This window comes from Cryptomeria japonica, chromosome 3 (genome assembly GCF_030272615.1).
Source record: "Cryptomeria japonica chromosome 3, Sugi_1.0, whole genome shotgun sequence".
Lineage (NCBI taxonomy): Eukaryota > Viridiplantae > Streptophyta > Pinopsida > Cupressales > Cupressaceae > Cryptomeria > Cryptomeria japonica.
The window spans coordinates 51,041,958-51,061,746 of record NC_081407.1 but is presented as its reverse complement, the minus strand read 5'-3'; the positions used below and the strand labels follow the sequence as shown (position 1 = coordinate 51,061,746).

General features: G+C 35.4%; 1 protein-coding gene across 2 annotated transcripts in view; it reads right to left on the bottom strand.

Moving 5' to 3' along the window:
• The window catches only part of LOC131078181 (truncated transcription factor CAULIFLOWER A-like), a 235,677-nt gene extending 216,274 nt beyond the window's left edge, over nt 1–19,403 (bottom strand). For both annotated transcript variants that reach the window (XR_009371911.1, XM_059218050.1), the window contains exon 1: nt 18,965–19,403. Coding sequence is in view for 1 of the 2 variants with exons in the window: in XM_059218050.1 (XP_059074033.1) it covers nt 18,965–19,146 (182 nt within the window). In the remaining variant the exon portion in view is untranslated. The remainder of the gene's footprint in view (nt 1–18,964) is intronic.
• Nucleotides 19,404–19,789: the final 386 nt, after the last annotated feature.

Sequence of the window (19,789 nt, the reverse complement as noted above, 5' to 3'; positions counted from 1 at the left end):
CTGAAGCTCCACAAGCTACAAAAAGGATCCACAAGATTTGCCAATAGCAAATAGCTCCAAGCGGCTCTAGTGTTTTAAGCCAAAAAACTGTCTCGAAATCTGGAAGCGATAACTTGCTGGAAAAAGATCCAAACGTCACGGGGTTCAGAAATAAGGAAAATAATCATGTTTACAAGCAAAATCTGTCTCTGCAAGATCCGATGAGAAAATGCAAGAAAGTGCAGAAAGAAATGTTGAAACTGCAAAACAAAAAACAAACTGAAAGAAATGTTTTTGGTTGATGCAAGATTGCCAAGAACCGGGGATGCTCCTGCATCACAATGTAGTCTCGCCACCTATCTAAAAAATAACTTTGCCACATTAATAAAATCAGTAGTCTTCTTACAAGGAATACAATGTGCCATCTTTGAGAGTTTGTCCACTACCATGAAAATGAAATAATGTCCTATGCACGTCTTAAATAAAGCAAGAACAAAATCCATACTGATGTCCTCCCATGGCCTCTCTGGCACAGGTAATGAATGATATACCCCTATGCTCTGACTTGTTCCTTTTTCCATCTAACATACTCTACAACTTTGCACAAACTTCCCTACATCCTACTTTAAAATTGGCCACTAATAATACTTACTCAGAAGAGAAATGGTCTTATCTCGACTAAAGTGTCCTACCAATCCTCCACTATGCTTTTCCTTAATTAAATTCTCCCCCATGGAACTCTTTACAATGCACAACTAGCTTCCTTTGAATAACATATCATCTTGGATTATAAAATCCAACCATCTTGTCTTGCCTAAAGTAACAAGCTCTATGCAAACTCTCTAAGCCTCTCCAAAATCATGATCCTCAAGATACAAACTCTTGATTTCATTGAACCTGATAACTTTGATTTGGATCTCTTTCAACAACTTTTTCTTTACTCAAGGCATTTGTAGCTATGTTAGACCTTCCACCCTATGTTTCAAAACAAAAGTGTAACTGTACAAAAACTCAACCCTTTTCCAATGCCTTTGATTCAAATTTACTTGACTATTTAAATATTGTAAAGCTTGATGATTAGTCAATAAAATAAAATCTTTTGGTAAAAGATAATGTCTTCATTTCTTTAATGCTTGAAATATAGCATAAAACTCGTGATCATAAACAAAATATTTTCTCTTGGCATCATTCAATGTTTTACTAAAATAAGCTATGGGTTTACCTTTCTGACTTAATACTACTCCTATTGAATTGCCACTAGCATCACAATCTACCCAAAATACCTTATTAAAATATGAAAGTGCCAAAACAAGTTGCTCTATGACTCTCTTCTTCAACATGTCAAACTTATTTATTGCTCATGTAGTCCACTTAAACTCCTTTCTATCCCCTATGACTATTTCAATTAGTGGTGCACAAATATTGCTGAAATTCCTCATATATATTTTGTAAACGCTAGCCAAACCTTGAGAAGATCTCACCTCAATAGCACTCCTTGGGGTAGGTCATTTAATGAGAGCCCTCACCTTCTCTAGGTCTATTTTAAACCATCTACTAAGACAACAAATCTCAAGTACACTAACTCCTTCAGAAAACTGCACTTTTTCAGGCTAATGAACAACTTCTCTTCTCTTAGCTTCTCAAAGACTATATGAATATATAATAAAAACTCCTCCAATTTCCTACTGAAAATCAAAATATCCAAGTAAATAATAAAAAAATTTAACAAGAAATATTTTAGTACCTCATTCATGAATCACATGAATGTGCTTGGTGCATTGGTTAAGCCAAAAGGTATGACTAACCACTCATACAAACCCTCCTTGGTTTTGAAGGTTGTCTTATATTCATATCCTTCTCTAATTTGGCTCTGAAAATACCCCCTCTTTAAATCTATCTTTGTGAAATACTCAACTCCACTTAAATAATATATAATGTCATCCATCCTTGGCAAGGGAAATCTATACTTGATGATAATCTTATATATAGCTCGGGACTTTATACCCATCCTCCATTCTCCATACTTCTTTGGTGCTAGTACTACAGGTACCATACCTGGAATCAAACTCATTTGGATCAATCTTTTTTTGCAACAGTTCTTGTATTTGTTTGGTCAATTATTCATTTTTCAATTGGAGTCATTTTATGAGCTACCTTATTTGGCAAACTAGCTCTAGGAATCAAGTCCATGTGGTGACTAATCTTTCTATGTGGAGGCAAACTCTCAAGCACATTATCAAAACACAATGTCCCAAAACTCATTGAACAAATTTGAAACCTCTATATGTATCTCTATATCATCCTCTATCAACTCTAGGAATAAAAGCATAACTAATATGTTCATGCTTCCTCTCTTCCAAAATTTTTCTTCTATTAACTAAATATATTGTAGTATTACTACATAGATTTTCTTCTACCTCTTTTGGGGGCTTCAATTTATAACTCAAACTTTATTCTTTGTTAAGGAAAAGGTGTTGGCATGTCCATCATGTATTGCACATCAATCAAACTACCACGGTCTCCCTAACAACATATGACAAAGATCCATAAGCATAATATTATACAATATCTCACGTTATAATTTCCAATCTTGAACTTTACCAAACATTGTTCATTGAACAAAGCTTTATGGTCCTTCTACAACCAAGTAATCTAGTATGGATGTCTTCTTCTCTCTAACTATAACTTACTGAGAATTTCTTTTGAAACAAGGTTATCTGTACTACCTCCATCAATAATTACATTGCGAACTTTACCTTCACACTTAAATCTTGTGTCCAAAATAAATTATTCCTTTGAGGTGGTTCTTTCTCTTCATTAAGCAAGGTTATTCTAGTAACAAGATCTTTTTTAGTTTTTAGAAAGAGAATAATAACATGTTTTTAATAGTTATCTACATTTCCAAATTATGCATTACCCTCTAGTCTTCTATTTTTCCTTCCTTTATGTCTATATATGTGTATGTTTCATACCTTACATGTATCTATGCTTCATGTCTTATGTATATTTATGTCTGACATGTTTTACAGCATATTTACCCCATGTGAGTATACACCTTTCTAATGTATGCCTTGTGTTTTATATACGCTTCGTAATTTACGTGTGTTTTCTTCGTGACTGATGTGTTTTCATCATGTCTATCCCATATGTGTGTTACAAGTGTGCCTTCTTAATGTATTCTTGTTGTCTTATGATTTTACCCATGCTTAACAAAGATGAAAATAACATCTCCTAGCACTAGCAAATGTAGTGACACCCTTATGAAGGTATAGGTGAATAACATATGATTATTGGGACTCACCAAAAGTAACAATGGCAAAGGTCACAATGTACAAATAAGACCCTTAGAAAAAAATGGATGAACAAAAATAGTCGGATATACATAAAAACATCCGAGTATCCAAACTGAAATGTCAGTCTAATAAGATCAAATCATTCACTAATAAGAGAGATAGCTGATCAAAAGGTAGAGATTCTTGATGAGTAGATCATCATTATTGTTGATTTACATGAACCATGGGTGATATACAGATCTCAAGGTCAACCTTATGTTTAAGAAGAAGAAATGGTTCTTGGGATTGTGTATAGGAGAAGTCACAAGAGACAAGTTGTTTGGACAATAAGAGATATAGACATGGATACAAACTTATTTTGGAATTCAAGTATATAGCATTCATCAAGTAGTTACTAGGATCATTAGTATATAAGGGATTCCAGCATGCCTTCAAATTACTTAAGGTCAAGATACAAGAAAATAATCATGATTATTGTTGTTGAGAGCATGTGCAACCTCAAAGGTTTTATGTAATTCTTACTTGCGTCCTTCAATATGATTAATTCTTGGGCTACTTTCTAATTCAAGAAAAACCAAGTATCTACTGTTCAGATGAAGGATTCTAGAACAACATGCATTCATAGAAAACAACCAAAATAAGGTCATAAGTGTGTGTCGTAACCTTATCCTAATATGTGGAAAAACTCACCCTCACATTCTCACAAAGATATCCAATGAGCAAACATTGGCATTATTATAAGATGGCCTTGATCCTTTTCTTTGGAAGATGAGAGAAAACTTGTCAGTTTCCAACTATTGGTCATGTAACTCACATTCAAATTAAGGGAGAAAATATATATGTCATAATTTGAATCGGCAATAATATTAGAGTAGCATAACAAAAGGTGGATTAAGAATTAGACTCTATGATCATTGAATCATTGCTTGAGGACAAACAAACGGGAGGACTATAATGTCCTCAAAATAAAATACCTAAACAAACATCAGAAAATCGTCTTATTCATAAGACCTCACGATTTTGCAAAAATCCCGATCCATAAATTAATATGCTAAGACAAAGATCTGCAACAAAATGAGCCTGTGTTGCGATGATAGGAAGGAGCACGTTATTGAAGGGACGAATGTAACATGCAAGTTTTGATAGACTGATTTGTCCCCCGAGTATGATGATCGATTCATTAGAAAAGCATTTATTAATAATAATCAATCGTCACTATTAGAATAACAATGATTAACATCATTATAGGCATTCTACAATGACAGTAAGGGTGGAGTGAAATAGCATGAGTGTGTTAATGTTAACTTTTATCTTTGTTTAAATTTGACAACTATTCATATGTCAAAATATTAATATTAATTATAAAATTGATATTTTTAAAATACATTATATAAAACAAAATATATCCTCATCAAAATTATAAGTTTTAGATAGATATATAAATATAAAATGAAAACAAAGATATTTAAAAATAATCCACCATTTCATAATTACAATATTCTTTAAAAAATATATTTTATAATTTTTTTTAAATGATTTTTGTGAACAATGATAAGAAGTTTAAATTTAAATATAAAAAATTAGATATCAATTGTCAATAAAAAATTTGTAGCAAAGAAAAATAAAGTAGATACAACATAATTTAAATATTTTTGTTTGTAGTAAATATAATTTAAAATGAAATAAAATAATTTTAAGATAAATAAAATAGTTTTTGTAGACGTATAAATCTGACCACTTTCTTAAATAAATATTTAATATTTATTTTAACCATATCCCCTTATTAATTAAATTCTATTTAATTGATTTCTTCGCATTCATCTATTTGATTAAATAAATTACTCAGTTTATTTAATTAAATTCATATAAACATTTTCTAGCCTTTAATTAAAATAAATCACTTTATTTTAATTAAAACCCCTTTCTCCATTTTTAATTAAATTTACATTTAATTAAATTGATCCTAGCAAACAAATAAATCTTATTCATTTATTAAATCCCCTACTTGTATTTATGCAAGTTGCATCTATTTTAATTGAAATAAAGTAATTTTATTTTAATTTAAAAAAATTTCCTTCATCCACTTGCATTTTTCTATATCTCCCACTTGCCTCCTAAACCCCTTCTAGATTCTTCTAATCACTTCCAATTTAGCCTAATTCATCTCCTGATTATTGTCACATTCTTAAGCAAACGGAAGTCACTTCTCAAAGCCTCCAAAATCTTAAATAACCTTTAAAGGCTTTATGTCTTCAAATGGTTAACCTCTAAAGTCTTCCAAACCATTAAAGGCTCTTACATAACCATTTATGGTTAACTCACCTTTGAACTTTGGTTAGAGACTTTCCTCTAACTTAACCATCATTTTGACTCAAGGGTCTCATCAAACACTTATGGCTTTGACCATAGTTATCCATTTAACCCTTGCACAAGAGTTTACCCCTTGGGTAAAAGCTTTATCCATTGGATAACCTTAACCCTTACCTCCTAAGGTAACCTTCATGTCTTCTCAGGCATTTAATGTTTTTTGCATCTCCTCTCAAGCAACCTCTTGTTGGCAATTGTCACCATTTCATTGGTGAGAATTGTAAACATGGATTGATTAGCTTTCTATTCTAGCACTTGTTAAGATTATTCAATCTCAACCATCCATTGCCCTATTTTACCTATAAATAGAGCTCTCATTCTTCATTAACCAGATCTCCAAGTTTTTATGCATCTACATTATAGCCTAATTTACTAAGCATCTTAGCCTCTCTTTGTTAGAACATCATCATAGAATTTAGAATTATTTTTCATATCATAGAATATTCATGCTAGGCTAGTATATCATATTAGGATAATTTGTTAGTCTTTATTTTATCACATCATTATCTTCATCTTAAACTTAATCTTCATAGTTTTAACACATCATATAAATCTTAGAATGCATTCATGCATGTAAAACAAATATCACTCATTCTTGGAGTTATCATTCCTAAGTCATTTGCTCAATGATCTGAGAGCAAAACATTGGCTTTAGGGATTCTCTGAGATAGAGAACAATGGAACACCCCTTAGAAAGTTAAACTAATTCAATTAGTTCATATACTTGCACCAAGAGTCTCATTGGTATGTGAGTCTTTTGATTTTGATTTATTCGTTTTGGTCACCGTATTTTCCCACATACATTTCTGGCACCCACCGTGGGCCCGTCCCCAAAAATAACATCATTTTTTGTACAAGTTAAGGATTACAAGCACGCTGGAACACTCTATTAACACATTTGGAATATATTGTAGCACATTTGTGGAAAACTTTACCGTATTCATCGCACTGTTTAGCTTATAGAAACCATTTCTTAGCGCATTTAGCTTTCTACCTGGCGCGTGTTCTTCTCTACTTTTTTTGGCGCATAGGAGTATCAGTTTAGCACATTCAGGCATCAAAGTAGCACGTAGGTTCTCTCTTTGAAATATTTTACACCATACTGTAGCGCATCTGTGCAGAAGTTTAGCGTGTTTATGACAGAAAAGAAAAATTTGTGACAAAGTCAGAAAAATTAGGCTTGTGAAGCTCACCATATGAGTTTTGATTTTTCTAACTTGTGTTTTCTTGCAGGTCTAACAATTTGATGCAAGATTGAAGGAGTTAAAGTAGGATTTGCATTTAATTTTTCTAGTTTTTTCAAAGTTGGCTAAAATTAATTCATTTTCTTTTCAAGCTAAAAAGAATCTTATTAAGTTTCAATTGGTGAAAGACTCACATTTCAATTTGGGGGTTTAAAAGGAATCAAATTTGCAAGGTTAAAAAGAACAACAACTTCACATTTTCCTTCTTACAAGTTAGGTTCACACTTCAAATTTTGGGTTATAAAAAGAACAACAAACAATCTTTTATTTTCTTGCAAAGGTTAAAATTCACAATCAATACTTGTTTGAAAGATTAAAAAGAACAATCCATATTTTGTTTTGCAAAGCAATTTCAATCTCACAGCAACGTGCATTATTTTAAGTTGACCAGGATTTCATTTCCTAGATTAAACAAACAAATTGCTTTATGGGACTCAAAAGAACACCATGCTTGTTGGAGCAACATCTCCAAATAGGTCTTAGCTAATCATTGTTTTGGAAGGATAAAAAGAAAATTGTTTGCCTTGTCTCGAAAGTGGTAGGTATATGCTCTCTCCTTAATTGGGTGACCAAAAAACCAAACCACTCTTTTATGCTTTATTTTACTTCAAGCAATTAAATCCTTTAGAAGGTCTGCCCTCTCGAGTTGCATGTAGGGCGCCTTTAAGGCCAGTGAGAGGGGAACGACCTAAGTCCGAAATGACTTTATCGTCAAGTGTTCCAACCCACTATAATCAAATGTGGAGGCTGATGAAAATCCCCTCCAATGGTTTTGCTCAGTGATTAGTCTTCCTCCAGTATCTTTAAGATATGTAAAGCCTTTGTTCTAAAGGTTGGGAAGCCTCTCGAGGGATTTTATCACTGAAGACCAAACGGAAACCTGATTAAAAACCATATAATTAGAAGCTCTGAGTGGAGTCAGTTACCAAACATTGGCAATATCATAGTGCAAGGGTGGACAAGAATCCGCCCCCAAGATCACTCACCATATATCTCCTAAGATAACTACGCAATTAAGAAGCAATTCACCTTGGGTTAATTTATGGCAAAAGGCAAAAAAATGGGCGCACCTTAGGGGGTGACAAGGTTGTTTGAGCTGACAGAGTATTGAAACTAGTGGGCTATGATATTGTCAATGACCCTTGAATAAAGAGTCTGCTTTGTCTGTCTTTTTGTAATCCAAACCAGTAAAAACATCCTCAAAAGAACATACACTATTTGTTTAGCATAGACAAGTTGTTATCACTTCTATCTGTTGTGTTTTCAAGTCATTTTCAGAAACTCATCCATCAAATCACAAAAGTTATTTCTCAACATCACAGCAAAAAAATCAAAACAAAGTTATCAGGACAATTAGCGTGTGGGAGCAACATCCTAGCGCATCTCAACCATCCAATAGTGCATTTTAACCAAAAGTTAGCACTTTCATTATTTACATTAGCGCATGATCAATATCATACTTGTAAGAATTTAGATGGTGCTTCTCAACATCACTGTAGCGCATAAGAGCATCAACCTAGCGCATCCAAAGCATATTATAGCGCATATATACCAAACATCAACACGTCAAAGGGACATATTAGCGCATAACCTATCCAGCAATTATATTATCAAACAATATAAAATAGTGCATTTGAGAGGCAGCATAACGCATCTAGAACATTCTGTAGCACTTTGAGAGCATCCTTTAGCGCATCAAGTCTCTGTTCTAGTGCATAGTCAAAATTAGTAAAAAACAAAGAGCAAACCAACCACCTTGTGAAACTTTCATCAACACTTTTGGATACCCTTTTGGGTCCTCTAACAAATCCAGCAACGAAACTTCAAAAAAGAATCATAAGTGAGAAATTGTCGAATCCAACAAAGCACTCTTAAAAAGAGTTTTCAAATCTTCAACTAGCTTGAGATCAGATTTCATCCAACAAGATTAAGGAGTATCAGAACAGTATTCAAAGGTTCCACCATCCAAATAATCATATCAAAACAATACCTAGTTAGATTCTCAAGTTGTCAAATTAAGTTTCTAGATCGTGAAACTTGATCATATCATTTGACACACTTTGTTGTAAAAGCAATTAGAACTAAACTTCTACTTGACAAGTAAACTTGAGTTTCCAAAACGAAGTATCCATATCCAAACATCAACATCAACATTGATCATTTGTGTATGACCACTCCCCATATTTTGAAAAGAGGAAGTCTTCATCAAAAGACTAAGTTGAAGAAGAGACAACCTAGTTCTAAGGCACTTATCAAAAAGAATAAATTTCTCTACATCAACTATCAACTCTTTACATCACATCGCACATTCTTGCGTCATATGCAGTTGTATATCCAAGGAAAAACCAACGAATTTGACAAAGAACCTTCGAGAAGTAGGGCTTACAATCAAAAAACAGAATTCAACCAATGCCTTAATAGTGGAGGAAGTATTAACACCGCTTTGTTTCCAAAGTTTCTTATCACTTACAACGAAGCTTGACCTGAGCCACCAACTCCACAAAGATCCACAATAGAAGAAGAAGAATTCACCACGGTAGAGATATATTAATGCTCGTTGTCACTCGATCTCAGAGAAACAAGAAGAAGGAATCACAACCAGAATCAAGTATGAGTCGTAGACTGTCCAATCCTTTTGATGAATATGCGAATATGGGAGAAACAGAGATCACCGACGAACTTCTCCAATAATGTCAAGAAAATACAGCTTTCCAAAAACTTTTAGAAAGACTTATAGAAACGGATAAACAAAAATATCTACTCATGCTAACTAGCAAAGGAGTCAATATTCCTGAGGATTTCAACACAGAAAACTTAAGGAATACAGATAAGAGAATTTCAAGAACAAGAGCGATAAACTAAGCTTATCAAGAACAACGGAGAGAAGAAGAGACACGTGATCAAGAAAACATACGCAACCAAGATCACACCCATGAACAAGACAACACTCACGAACAAGACCATGCCCACAATCGGGACAATCTTAATGAACGAGGGGAAGCTCCCCATCGAAGCACAAATGCGCCCCTATTTGCTCTTACACAACGACTCCAAACACTCCAAAGACAAATGCAAGATATGCAACAAGGGACCACGGTACGATATTCATTAGATGACATTTGTCCTTATCCTTTTCATAGGAGATTGAACATGGTACCTTTTCCCACAAATTCAGATATACCAAAGTATGACAAATACGATGGTAAGAGTTATCCCCGTGATCACATTCAGGAATTTTGTACCATGTGCTTAGAGTTTTCTCACAACTACACATACTTAATGAGATTATTTCTAAGAAGTTTGGGAGGGAAAACAATGGAGTGGTTGTCAAAACTCACACCTCCCATCAGATCATTTGATGAGTTGGTGAACAAGTTTATAACATAATACTCCTATAACATCCAACACGCAATCACCATGCTAGATGTGTGTAACACGAAAAAAAAGAAAAATGAAACATTCATGGTGTTTCTACAACGATGGAGGCACATGGTATCAAGATATCCACGAGATGTGCTTGAAAAGGAAAAGATGGAAATCTTCATAGACAATCTAAATAGTGAGATGAGTTATCAACTCAAACTACAATGTATACCATCTTTTGCAAATTAATAGAAAATGGTATCCAAGTAGAGGAAGCTTCCATCAAGAAAGGAACATTGAAGTTCTTTAAGGAAGGTGTTAATTCATCAAACAATAACACCTTTAACAATCAAGACAATAACAACAATTCGAATAAGTCCAAATTTTGGACAAGGAACAAAAACATTGTTAATGATGGAGTAATCGATGCCAACAATGTGAAGTCTAAACAACCAGTGTTGACTTTATCAAGCAATCCACTATCCAATAATGATCAAAAAAGTGCTAATCAAGGCACTAATACTACCCATTCAGGTAGATCCTGTATAAAGAGACACCATGTGCCAAGTCTTGGACATAGACTTGACATACGATATACTATTGGGTCGTCCATGGATCCATGAAATGCAGGTGGTGCCTTCCACATACCATCAATGGATCAAGTTCCCCTAAAATGGACAAGAAATTTCAATATCTGCGGATAATAACCCTTTTCAATATTGCAATGCTATGGGAGCAGCTCAAGGTAGCTTGGTTCCACACAACAAGGAGGCCCAAGCTTCCTCAGCATCCAACCATCCTTTTGAATCAAGTGTCTCATCAAACACTTATGGCTTTGACCATAGTTAGCCATTTAACCCTTGCACAAGAGTTTGCCCCTTGGGTAAAAGCTTTATCCATTGGATAACCCTAACCTAACCTTAACCCTTACCTCCTAAGGTAACCTTCATGTCTTCTCAGGCATTTAATGCTTCTTGCATCTCCTCTCAAGCAACCTCTTGTTGACAATTTTCACCATTTCATTGGTGAGAACTGTAAACATGGATTGATTAGCTTTCAATCCTAGCCCTTGTTAAGATTATTCAATCTCAACCATCCACTGCCCTATTTTCCCTATAAATAGAGTTCTCATTCTTCATTAACCAGATCTCCAAGTTTTTATGCATCTACATTACAGCCTAATTTACTAAGCATCTTAGCCTCTCTTTGTTAAAACATCATCATAACATTTAGAAGTATTTTTCGTATCATATAATATTCATGCTAGGCTGGTATATCATGTTAGGATAATTTATTAATCTTTATCATATCATTATCTTCATCTTAAACTTAATCATCATAGTTTTAACACATCATATAGATCTTAGAATGCATTCATGCATGTAGATCAAATATCACTCGTTCTTGGAGTTGTCATTCCTTAGTCATTTGCTCAATGATCTCAGAGCAAAACATTGGATTTAGGGATCCTTCGAGATAGAGAACAATGGGACACCCCTTAGGAAGTTAAACTAATTCAATTAATTCATATACTTGCACCAAGAGTCACATTGGTATGTGGGTCTTTTGATTTCAATTTATTCATTTTGGTCACCGCATTTCCCGCATACAGTTCCAATTGATATCTCTCGGTATTTCTCTAGATAGACGTATTCAAGATACTTGTATTAGTTGCATCCCAAAAGGTGTGAATGTAATTAATATTAACAAAGATGCGGGTGCGATTTAGCAAAGGAAGAGGTGTGTTGGTAAAAGAGGAGAATATAAGTAACAGAGGCTAGCAATAAAAAAAGGGATGGATCCCAAGAAAAATCACTCCACGACAAAGCAATTGAATATTATAAGTCTGTAGCGATCTCTTTCTCAAGCAATTGAATATTATATTATAAATTGACAACTCCAATCATAAGAAGAGGATAAGGGTGGAAGTAAAATAGGGAATACACCTAGAAGGTACAAGCAACCATTTCCCAAAACACATCAAGCATCAAGAAGATCAGAAACATCAATCAATCCAAGAGGTGATCATCATCGAATCATTCAAATAGATCAAATCATTCAAGCAGAATAAATCATTCAAAGCAGATCAAGTCATTCAAGTAGATTGAAGAACAAGAAAAATCGTTTCTCATAAGATAGAGAGAAGCAATGACAAAGGAGACAATTCCAATTCACCACAATAGAATTCTAGTTTTCTGAAATTATTACTACCAAACCTTTATTCAGTGGTATACTCGATATTTCTGCCAATCATTGTCTTATATATGTATACCTGTTGCTTATGCATAATAACTCGAATGCTTAAGTATATGTTCATATGATAGAATATAAGGTGTGCTTGATTGTCTAAAACCCACCTTTTAGGAAGGTCCTGGGGTGTAAGCAAAAAGGGTATAAGAGGGCTAAGTAGGTTGTCCTAGAGTTGACCATAATGGCTCCTAGGACAAAAGGGCACTTATGTAGAAGAGCCAAGGAACCCACTTACGACCTCTGCCCAACTCCACAAGTTGACACTTGTCTTTAGGGAGATAAAACATTGATAGGGAAAGTAGGTACAAGCTATTAAGCAAGCAAGAGGGTTGTGGTACACATCTACTCTTGGGCTTAGTGTAGAAATGGCTTTGGGCAGACCCATCATGTCTCTTCCTCCAAACCTAATATGATTGTATAATATTATTGATAGTATATGAAAAGTCATATATATATGTATACATACATATATACATATATATATATATATATATATATAGGTAAGTGCACAAAGATGGTGATCAAAAAGGGGGGTATAAGTGGACACTTTTTTTCTGAAATCAGGTGAACCTGACCTTGGAGGCAAAATTTGAATGTCATCCACTCAAGATATAAAGATAATCAAAGAACAAATATTGTAGTAATCTGAATCTAGTTTCCAAACTACTAAACTTTTTCAAAATTGGATAAGATTAAGGGGGTCAAATCATTCGCGCACGAAAAATAGACTCTGATTTTTTAAGAAAAACATAACATAGTGTCTGTCGTGTGCATCAAAAAAGTCATTTTTAGATTTAGTATTTTGAAAAACCCTTTGGCAAAAAGATAGATAAGAGTGAGCACTAGAAGATGTGTATTTTTTTGTAATTTTTTGTTGAGTATTTGTTTTTTTATGATTTTTTCGATCGAGCACATCCTAAAAATTAGGTACCTGTTCGTGCGCGAAGCATAAGTTGCACTAAAAAAATCGAAAATGCAAATTTTTTTTTTTAAATTGTAAAGAATCAAGTTCACTACAATAATATATAAAAAATTTTAAATTTGGATAATTATATCAAAAGTTATTAAAAAAATGGTGCACGTATGTCTGTGAGAACTATGGAGATAGTGGTAAAAGAAATTCAATAATAATATGTTATTGTTGTTCAAATTTTTAAAAAACCATATGGTTAGAAAGCTCAGAAAATGGGAGAAAATATGATAGAAATTTTAGAAATACCAATTGAACATGCCAAAAAAGAGGGAAATGGAGGGAAATCAAACTTCCAAACCGTAGCTTTGTCATCCAGGCCTATTTCCAAGCCTAAATAGACAAAAGCGCGTACGGGGTACCTATGGTATAAAAAGCGCGTACGAGATACTTATGGTGTAAGAAGCGCATCCGTTCTATCTTAACTATAAAAAGCACGTACACGCTATTTTTAGTATTGAAAGCGCATACGCGCTATTTGTACTATAAAAAGCGCATACGTGCTATTTTTACTAGAAATAGCGTGTATGAGCTAAGTTTGTTTAAATTTTGGGAGTGTATAATATGCTATTGCATATATATATAATATGTGTATATACATATAATATATAATTTATATATAATATTAAAAATAAAAAATATATAATATTTATATATATATATGTATATAATAATATATAATATATTAAATATATATACACATGTGTGTGTGTGTGTGTGTTGTCTCCCTCTCTCCCCCTCTTAAGCGCGTACAAGGTGCCTCTCTCTCTCTCTCTCTCTCTCTCTCTCTCTCTCTCTCTCTCTCTCTCCCCAATATATCTTCTTTTTGTTTGCATATATATAAGGTGATAAGAAGATTGACAAGGTGATCGGTTTTTTTTAATTTTTTTAAGAAGATAGGATATAAAGTAGAACGTTTCAAGAAAATGAACGTATTGGTTTCTTTGGATCGTGTGGATGTATTGGTTGGATAATATTTATGGGTTGTATGGTGTACTAAGGGGTCATATGGTGTATTATGACCCCTGAGGTGTCGTTATGGGTCATATGGTGTTCTATGATCCCTTAGGACACCATATGACCCCTTAGGACTCCATATGGTGTCGTTATGGGTCATATGGTGTCCTAAAGGGTCATATGGTATTCTATGACCCCTTAGGATACCATATGATCCCTTATATGTCATTAGAGGTCATATTGTTTCCTAAGAGGTCATATGGTGTCCTATGACCCCTTAGGACACCATATGACCCATTAACGCACCATACAACACATAACGACACCATATGGTGTCCTAAGGGGTCATAAGATGCCATATGACTCCTCAGGACACCATACAACCCATAACAACCCCATATGGTGTCCTAAAGGGTCATTTGGTGTTTTATGACCCCTTAGGACACTATTTGGCATCATTATAGGTCCTATGGTGTGCTAAGGGATCATATAGTGTCCTATGACACCTTAGGATACCATATGACCCCTTAGATGTTGTTAGGGGTCGTATTGTGTTCTAAGGGTCATATGGTGTCCTATGACCTATTAGGACACCATATGGTATCGTTATGTGTCTTATGTTGTCGTATGACCCCTAGGACACCTTATGACCACTTAGGACACCATATGGTGTCATTAGGGGTCATATGGTGTCCTAAGGGGTCATATGGTCTCCTACGACCCCTTAGGAGACTATTTGACCCCTAAGGACTCCATATGGTGTCATTATGGGTCGTATGGTGTCCTAAGAGGTCATATAGTGTTTTATGACCCCTTAGGACACCATTTGGTGTCATTATGGGTTATATGGTGTGCTAGGGGGTCATATGGTGTCTTATGACCCCTTAGGAGTCCATATGACCTCTTATGTGTCATTATGGGTCATATGGTGTCCTAACGGGTCATATGGTGTTCTATGATCCCTTAGGACTCCATATGGTGTCATTATGGGTCGTATGGTGTCCTAAAGGGTCATATGGTATTCTATGACCTCCTAAGACACCATATGATCCCTTAGGTGTCACTAGAGGTCATATTGTTTCCTAAGAGATCATATTGTTAGGACACCATATGACCCCTTAAGACACCATACGACCCATAACGGCATCATATGATGTCCTAAGGGGTCATAGGATGCCATATGACCCCTCGGGATACCATATGACCCATAACACCACCATATGGTGCCCAAAAGGGTCATATGGTGTTTTATGACCCCTTAGGACACTATTTGGCATCATTATAGGTCCTATGGTTCTAAGGGATCATATAGTGTCCTATGACCCCTTAGATGTTGTTAGGGGTCGTATTGTGTTCTAAGGGTCATATGGTGTCCAATGACCCATTGGACACCATATGGTATCGTTATGTATCTTATGGTGTCATATGACCCCTAGGACACCTTATGACCACTTAGGACATCATATGGTGTTATTAGGGGTCATATGGTGTCCTAAGGGGTCATATGGTCTCCTACAACCCCTTAGGACACTATTTGACCCCTTAGGACTCCATATGGTGTTGTTATCGGTCGTATGGTGTCCTAAAAGGTCATATAGTGTTTTATGACCCCTTAGGATACCATTTGGTGTGATTATGGGTCGTATGGTGTGCTAAGGGGTCATATGGTGTCTTATGACCCCTTAGGACTCCATATGACCTCTTATGTGTCGTTATGGGTCATATGGTGTCCTAAGGAGTCATATGGTGTCCTGTAGCCCCTTAGGACACATGCATGGATCCCTAGGATACCATATGACCCCTAAGAATACCTTTTGACCCTAGAGAGGGGGAGGAGAGGGAGGCAATGGGAGAGAGATACACCAAAGAGAGGAGGAGAGTGAGATAGAGACTGAGAGGGAGAGACAAGAGATAAATGAGAGAGAGAGGGGGGGGGAGGTATAGAGAGATCTAAGAGGTGGATAGAGGGATTGGGAGAGAAAGAGAGACCTAAGAGGTGAAGGGAGGAAAGGTGAGAGAGAGAAAGAGAGGGTGAGAGAGAGAGAGAGAGAGAGAGAGAGGGGTGTAAGGATATTACAAGAGACTAGAGAGAGTGGTGCGAAGAGAGGGAGAGAGTGAGAAAGAGAGGTAATGAGAAAGGGAGAGAGGGAGGGAGAGGGGAGAGGGAGAGAATGAGAGAGAGAGACACCTGAGAGAAGGAGAGAGAGAGATAGAGAGAACGAGGATGAGAGGGAGAGACTTCAGAGATAAAGAATGTGAGAGAGAGAGAGAGAGAGAGGCAGAGAGTGGGAAAGAGATACACTTGAGAGAGGAGGAGAGTGAGAGAGAGAGAGAGAGAGGAAGATAGGGAGAGAGACTTAAGAGAGAAAAAATGGGGGAGAGAGGGGGGGAGAGAGAGAGTGGGAAAGAGATACACTTGAGAGATGAGGAGAGTGAGATAGAGAGATAGAGGAAGATAGGGAGAGAGACTTAAGAGAGAAAGAATGGGGGGAGAGAGAGGGAGGGGAGGTTGATAGCCAAAGATGTGATAGAGAGAAGGAGAGAGACTTGAGAGAGAGAAATGGAGCGAGAGGGGGAGAGAGAAAGAGAGTTAGAAGGAAAGAAATACTTGACAAAGGAAGAGAAAGGGAGGGGAAGGGAGAGGGAGAGAATGAGAGAGAGAGATACTTAAGACAGGGGGAGAGAGTGAGAGATAAAGATATTTGAGAGAGGGAGAGAAAGAGAGGGATATATGAAAGAGAGAAAGAGGGTGAGGGAGATGAGAAAGAGACATAAAGATACCTGAGAGAGGGAAGAAAGTAGAGGGAGATGCCTAAGAGACAAAAAAGTAGGGGTCAAGGAAGAGAGAAGGGGAATGTAGAGAAGAGATGAGAGACATAATGCTGATATGAGCATGTTGATTACTGAAATTTGACTAAGTCTGAAATTTATAAGAATACTCAAAAAACTAGAATCTGCATTATAACTCTTAGAGATCTGGAACCACTCTCAAACATCCTGACAATATATACATAAAATATAACTTAAAGTATAAAACTTATACTTAAATGTTATATTTTATGTATATATCCTACTGAAAAACCTAATGGAATGTAAGTGAAATGCATTTTATTGACAGACAGAACTCCGTACGCGGTTTTAGTTTTTAAACCGCGTACGCGGTTAGTATTCTTTAAACCGCATACGCGGTTAGTATGTTTTAAACCACGCGCGCGGTTTAGCTTTGGTTAGGCTCAGCAAAACGAGCCTAAACGCGTACGAGGTTTTTTTAATTTGAAATACCCCGTGCGCGTTTTGGTGTTTTTCATTTATTTTTTTTTTTGTCCACTTTTCTAACCACCATCTTTGTGCACTTACCCATATATATATATATATGGTTTTTTTAATTTGAAATACCCTGTGCGCGTTTTGGTGTTTTTCATTTTTATTTTTTTTGTCCATTTTTCTGACCACCATCTTTGTGCACTTACCCATATATATATATATATATATATATATATATATATATATATATATATGAATTCAAATCTAAGATTGTGTTGTTTACAGAGATATTTACTTGTTAAGATGTAAAGATGTAACCCTAACCCTAATTTGTTGCAATTGTGATTTTAGGGCAAATTAGGAAGAATACATTATATGGCATAGGGCACTATCTTGGATTAGGGGAAGAGCACTAGTTATCGTCCATGTTCAAATAACCGTTCAGTTCTTGCACACCCAACCCCCCAATTACTTACTTTAAAGAAATTAAAAAAAAACTAAAAAGCCTATTAATAAATTTCACATGTATCAATAGCCACCTAATTTTTAGCATTTTTGGACCATAATTGGCCTATTTGTGCACCTTTATTGGTACCATAGCACACAACTATTGGAGCATTTGTGCATAAGTTTTGACAATTTTAAGTACATAGTTATTGGGGCATCTTTAAGCAAGTATGAGACACTTTGAAATGTGTGTGCACAAAATTAACTATACAACTACTATATGCTTCTCCTAAGAGGTGTTTCTCAAATAAGAATATAAAACAAAGGTTCAAAAACACGAGGAGGATGCAGACAAGTGGTAGCATTAGTTGTTGTACCTCTGCATTGGCGCAACGATGACAATGGATGTTTTAAATGTGAATGCGTGTAGTATAGCAAGCCTTGTGAATAGCAGTACAAAATTGGCTACGTTGATCACTCCATCTAGACGCAACCTGCACTTAATTAATAGATTCACAAAATTGGCTACGGTGATCACTCCATTAAACGCAACCTGCACTTAATTAATAGCGTGCCTTCCACGCTGTACAGAGATTACTAAACTAGGGTTTCTCAAACACACCGATTGCTTTGCGACAGAAAAATCTACAGATAAGGAGGAGCAAGGAAACTTTGCTATGGTTCTTTGTACTTGTTTGTATTCGTTATATGTTTGTATTTGTTTGAAGAACTTTTATATCTCTAAGTTATCTAACTTTGGAAAAAAATATAAACTGTAATTTTCTGTTGTCTAGAGAATATCATTGAGAGGGAAGATGGGGATTCCTTACTTGGGGTTTGCATACTCGAAGAGCTTCCCCGTGGATGAGAAAATGATGAGACCAATTTCAGCTTCGCAGAGAACAGAAAGTTCGCTAGCCTTCTTCAATAGTCCCGCCTTCCGTTTGGAGAATGTTACCCTGCGATTTACAGGGTTCTCTATCTTTTTCAGATGTACCTTTCCCCTCACCATTCTGTATCTTATCTTATGCAGACCGCAATAGTGTTCAGCCGAAGAAGAGCTCCCCACCACTCAAATCGCTATTTAATGAGCTCAGACTCGCAAGTCAGTACAATAATACACCGTCTATCCTCCTTTTAGTAATTGCAGTTTTCCGCACTACTCAAATCTCTTGCTTGCGTTTATTTGAAATCATCGCCGATGGTGACTTGGCCTTTTCACAAATGGCCTGAGACGATGTGCCCACAAAATTAAAACTTACCACCCCTATAGTACTTATGGTGTATTCTAGTTTTGTGTTTTTCAAAATCTTTTGTGTCAATATTGAATGATTTTAAATTTTCTACAGCTGTTTCTGGTGTTATTTTGTCTACTTTACTCTTAAATCTAAGATTTCAAATACTCATCATTAATTTTGATGTCTCAAATGTGTAATTGTAGAGAGTGTAAAAACATATCTTTTGGATGCGTAAATCGTCATAGTTAATTACCATACCCATAATTAAACTTACTTGCACCAATAGTTGAACATATTCTCCCTAAAATTATTTGCTCATAAATATGAAAAATTAAAATCATAAAATTAAGCAACTTGACATTATTAATTAAACGATTTTAAACTAATATTATTCTTAAAAAACCTAAACTTATTTAC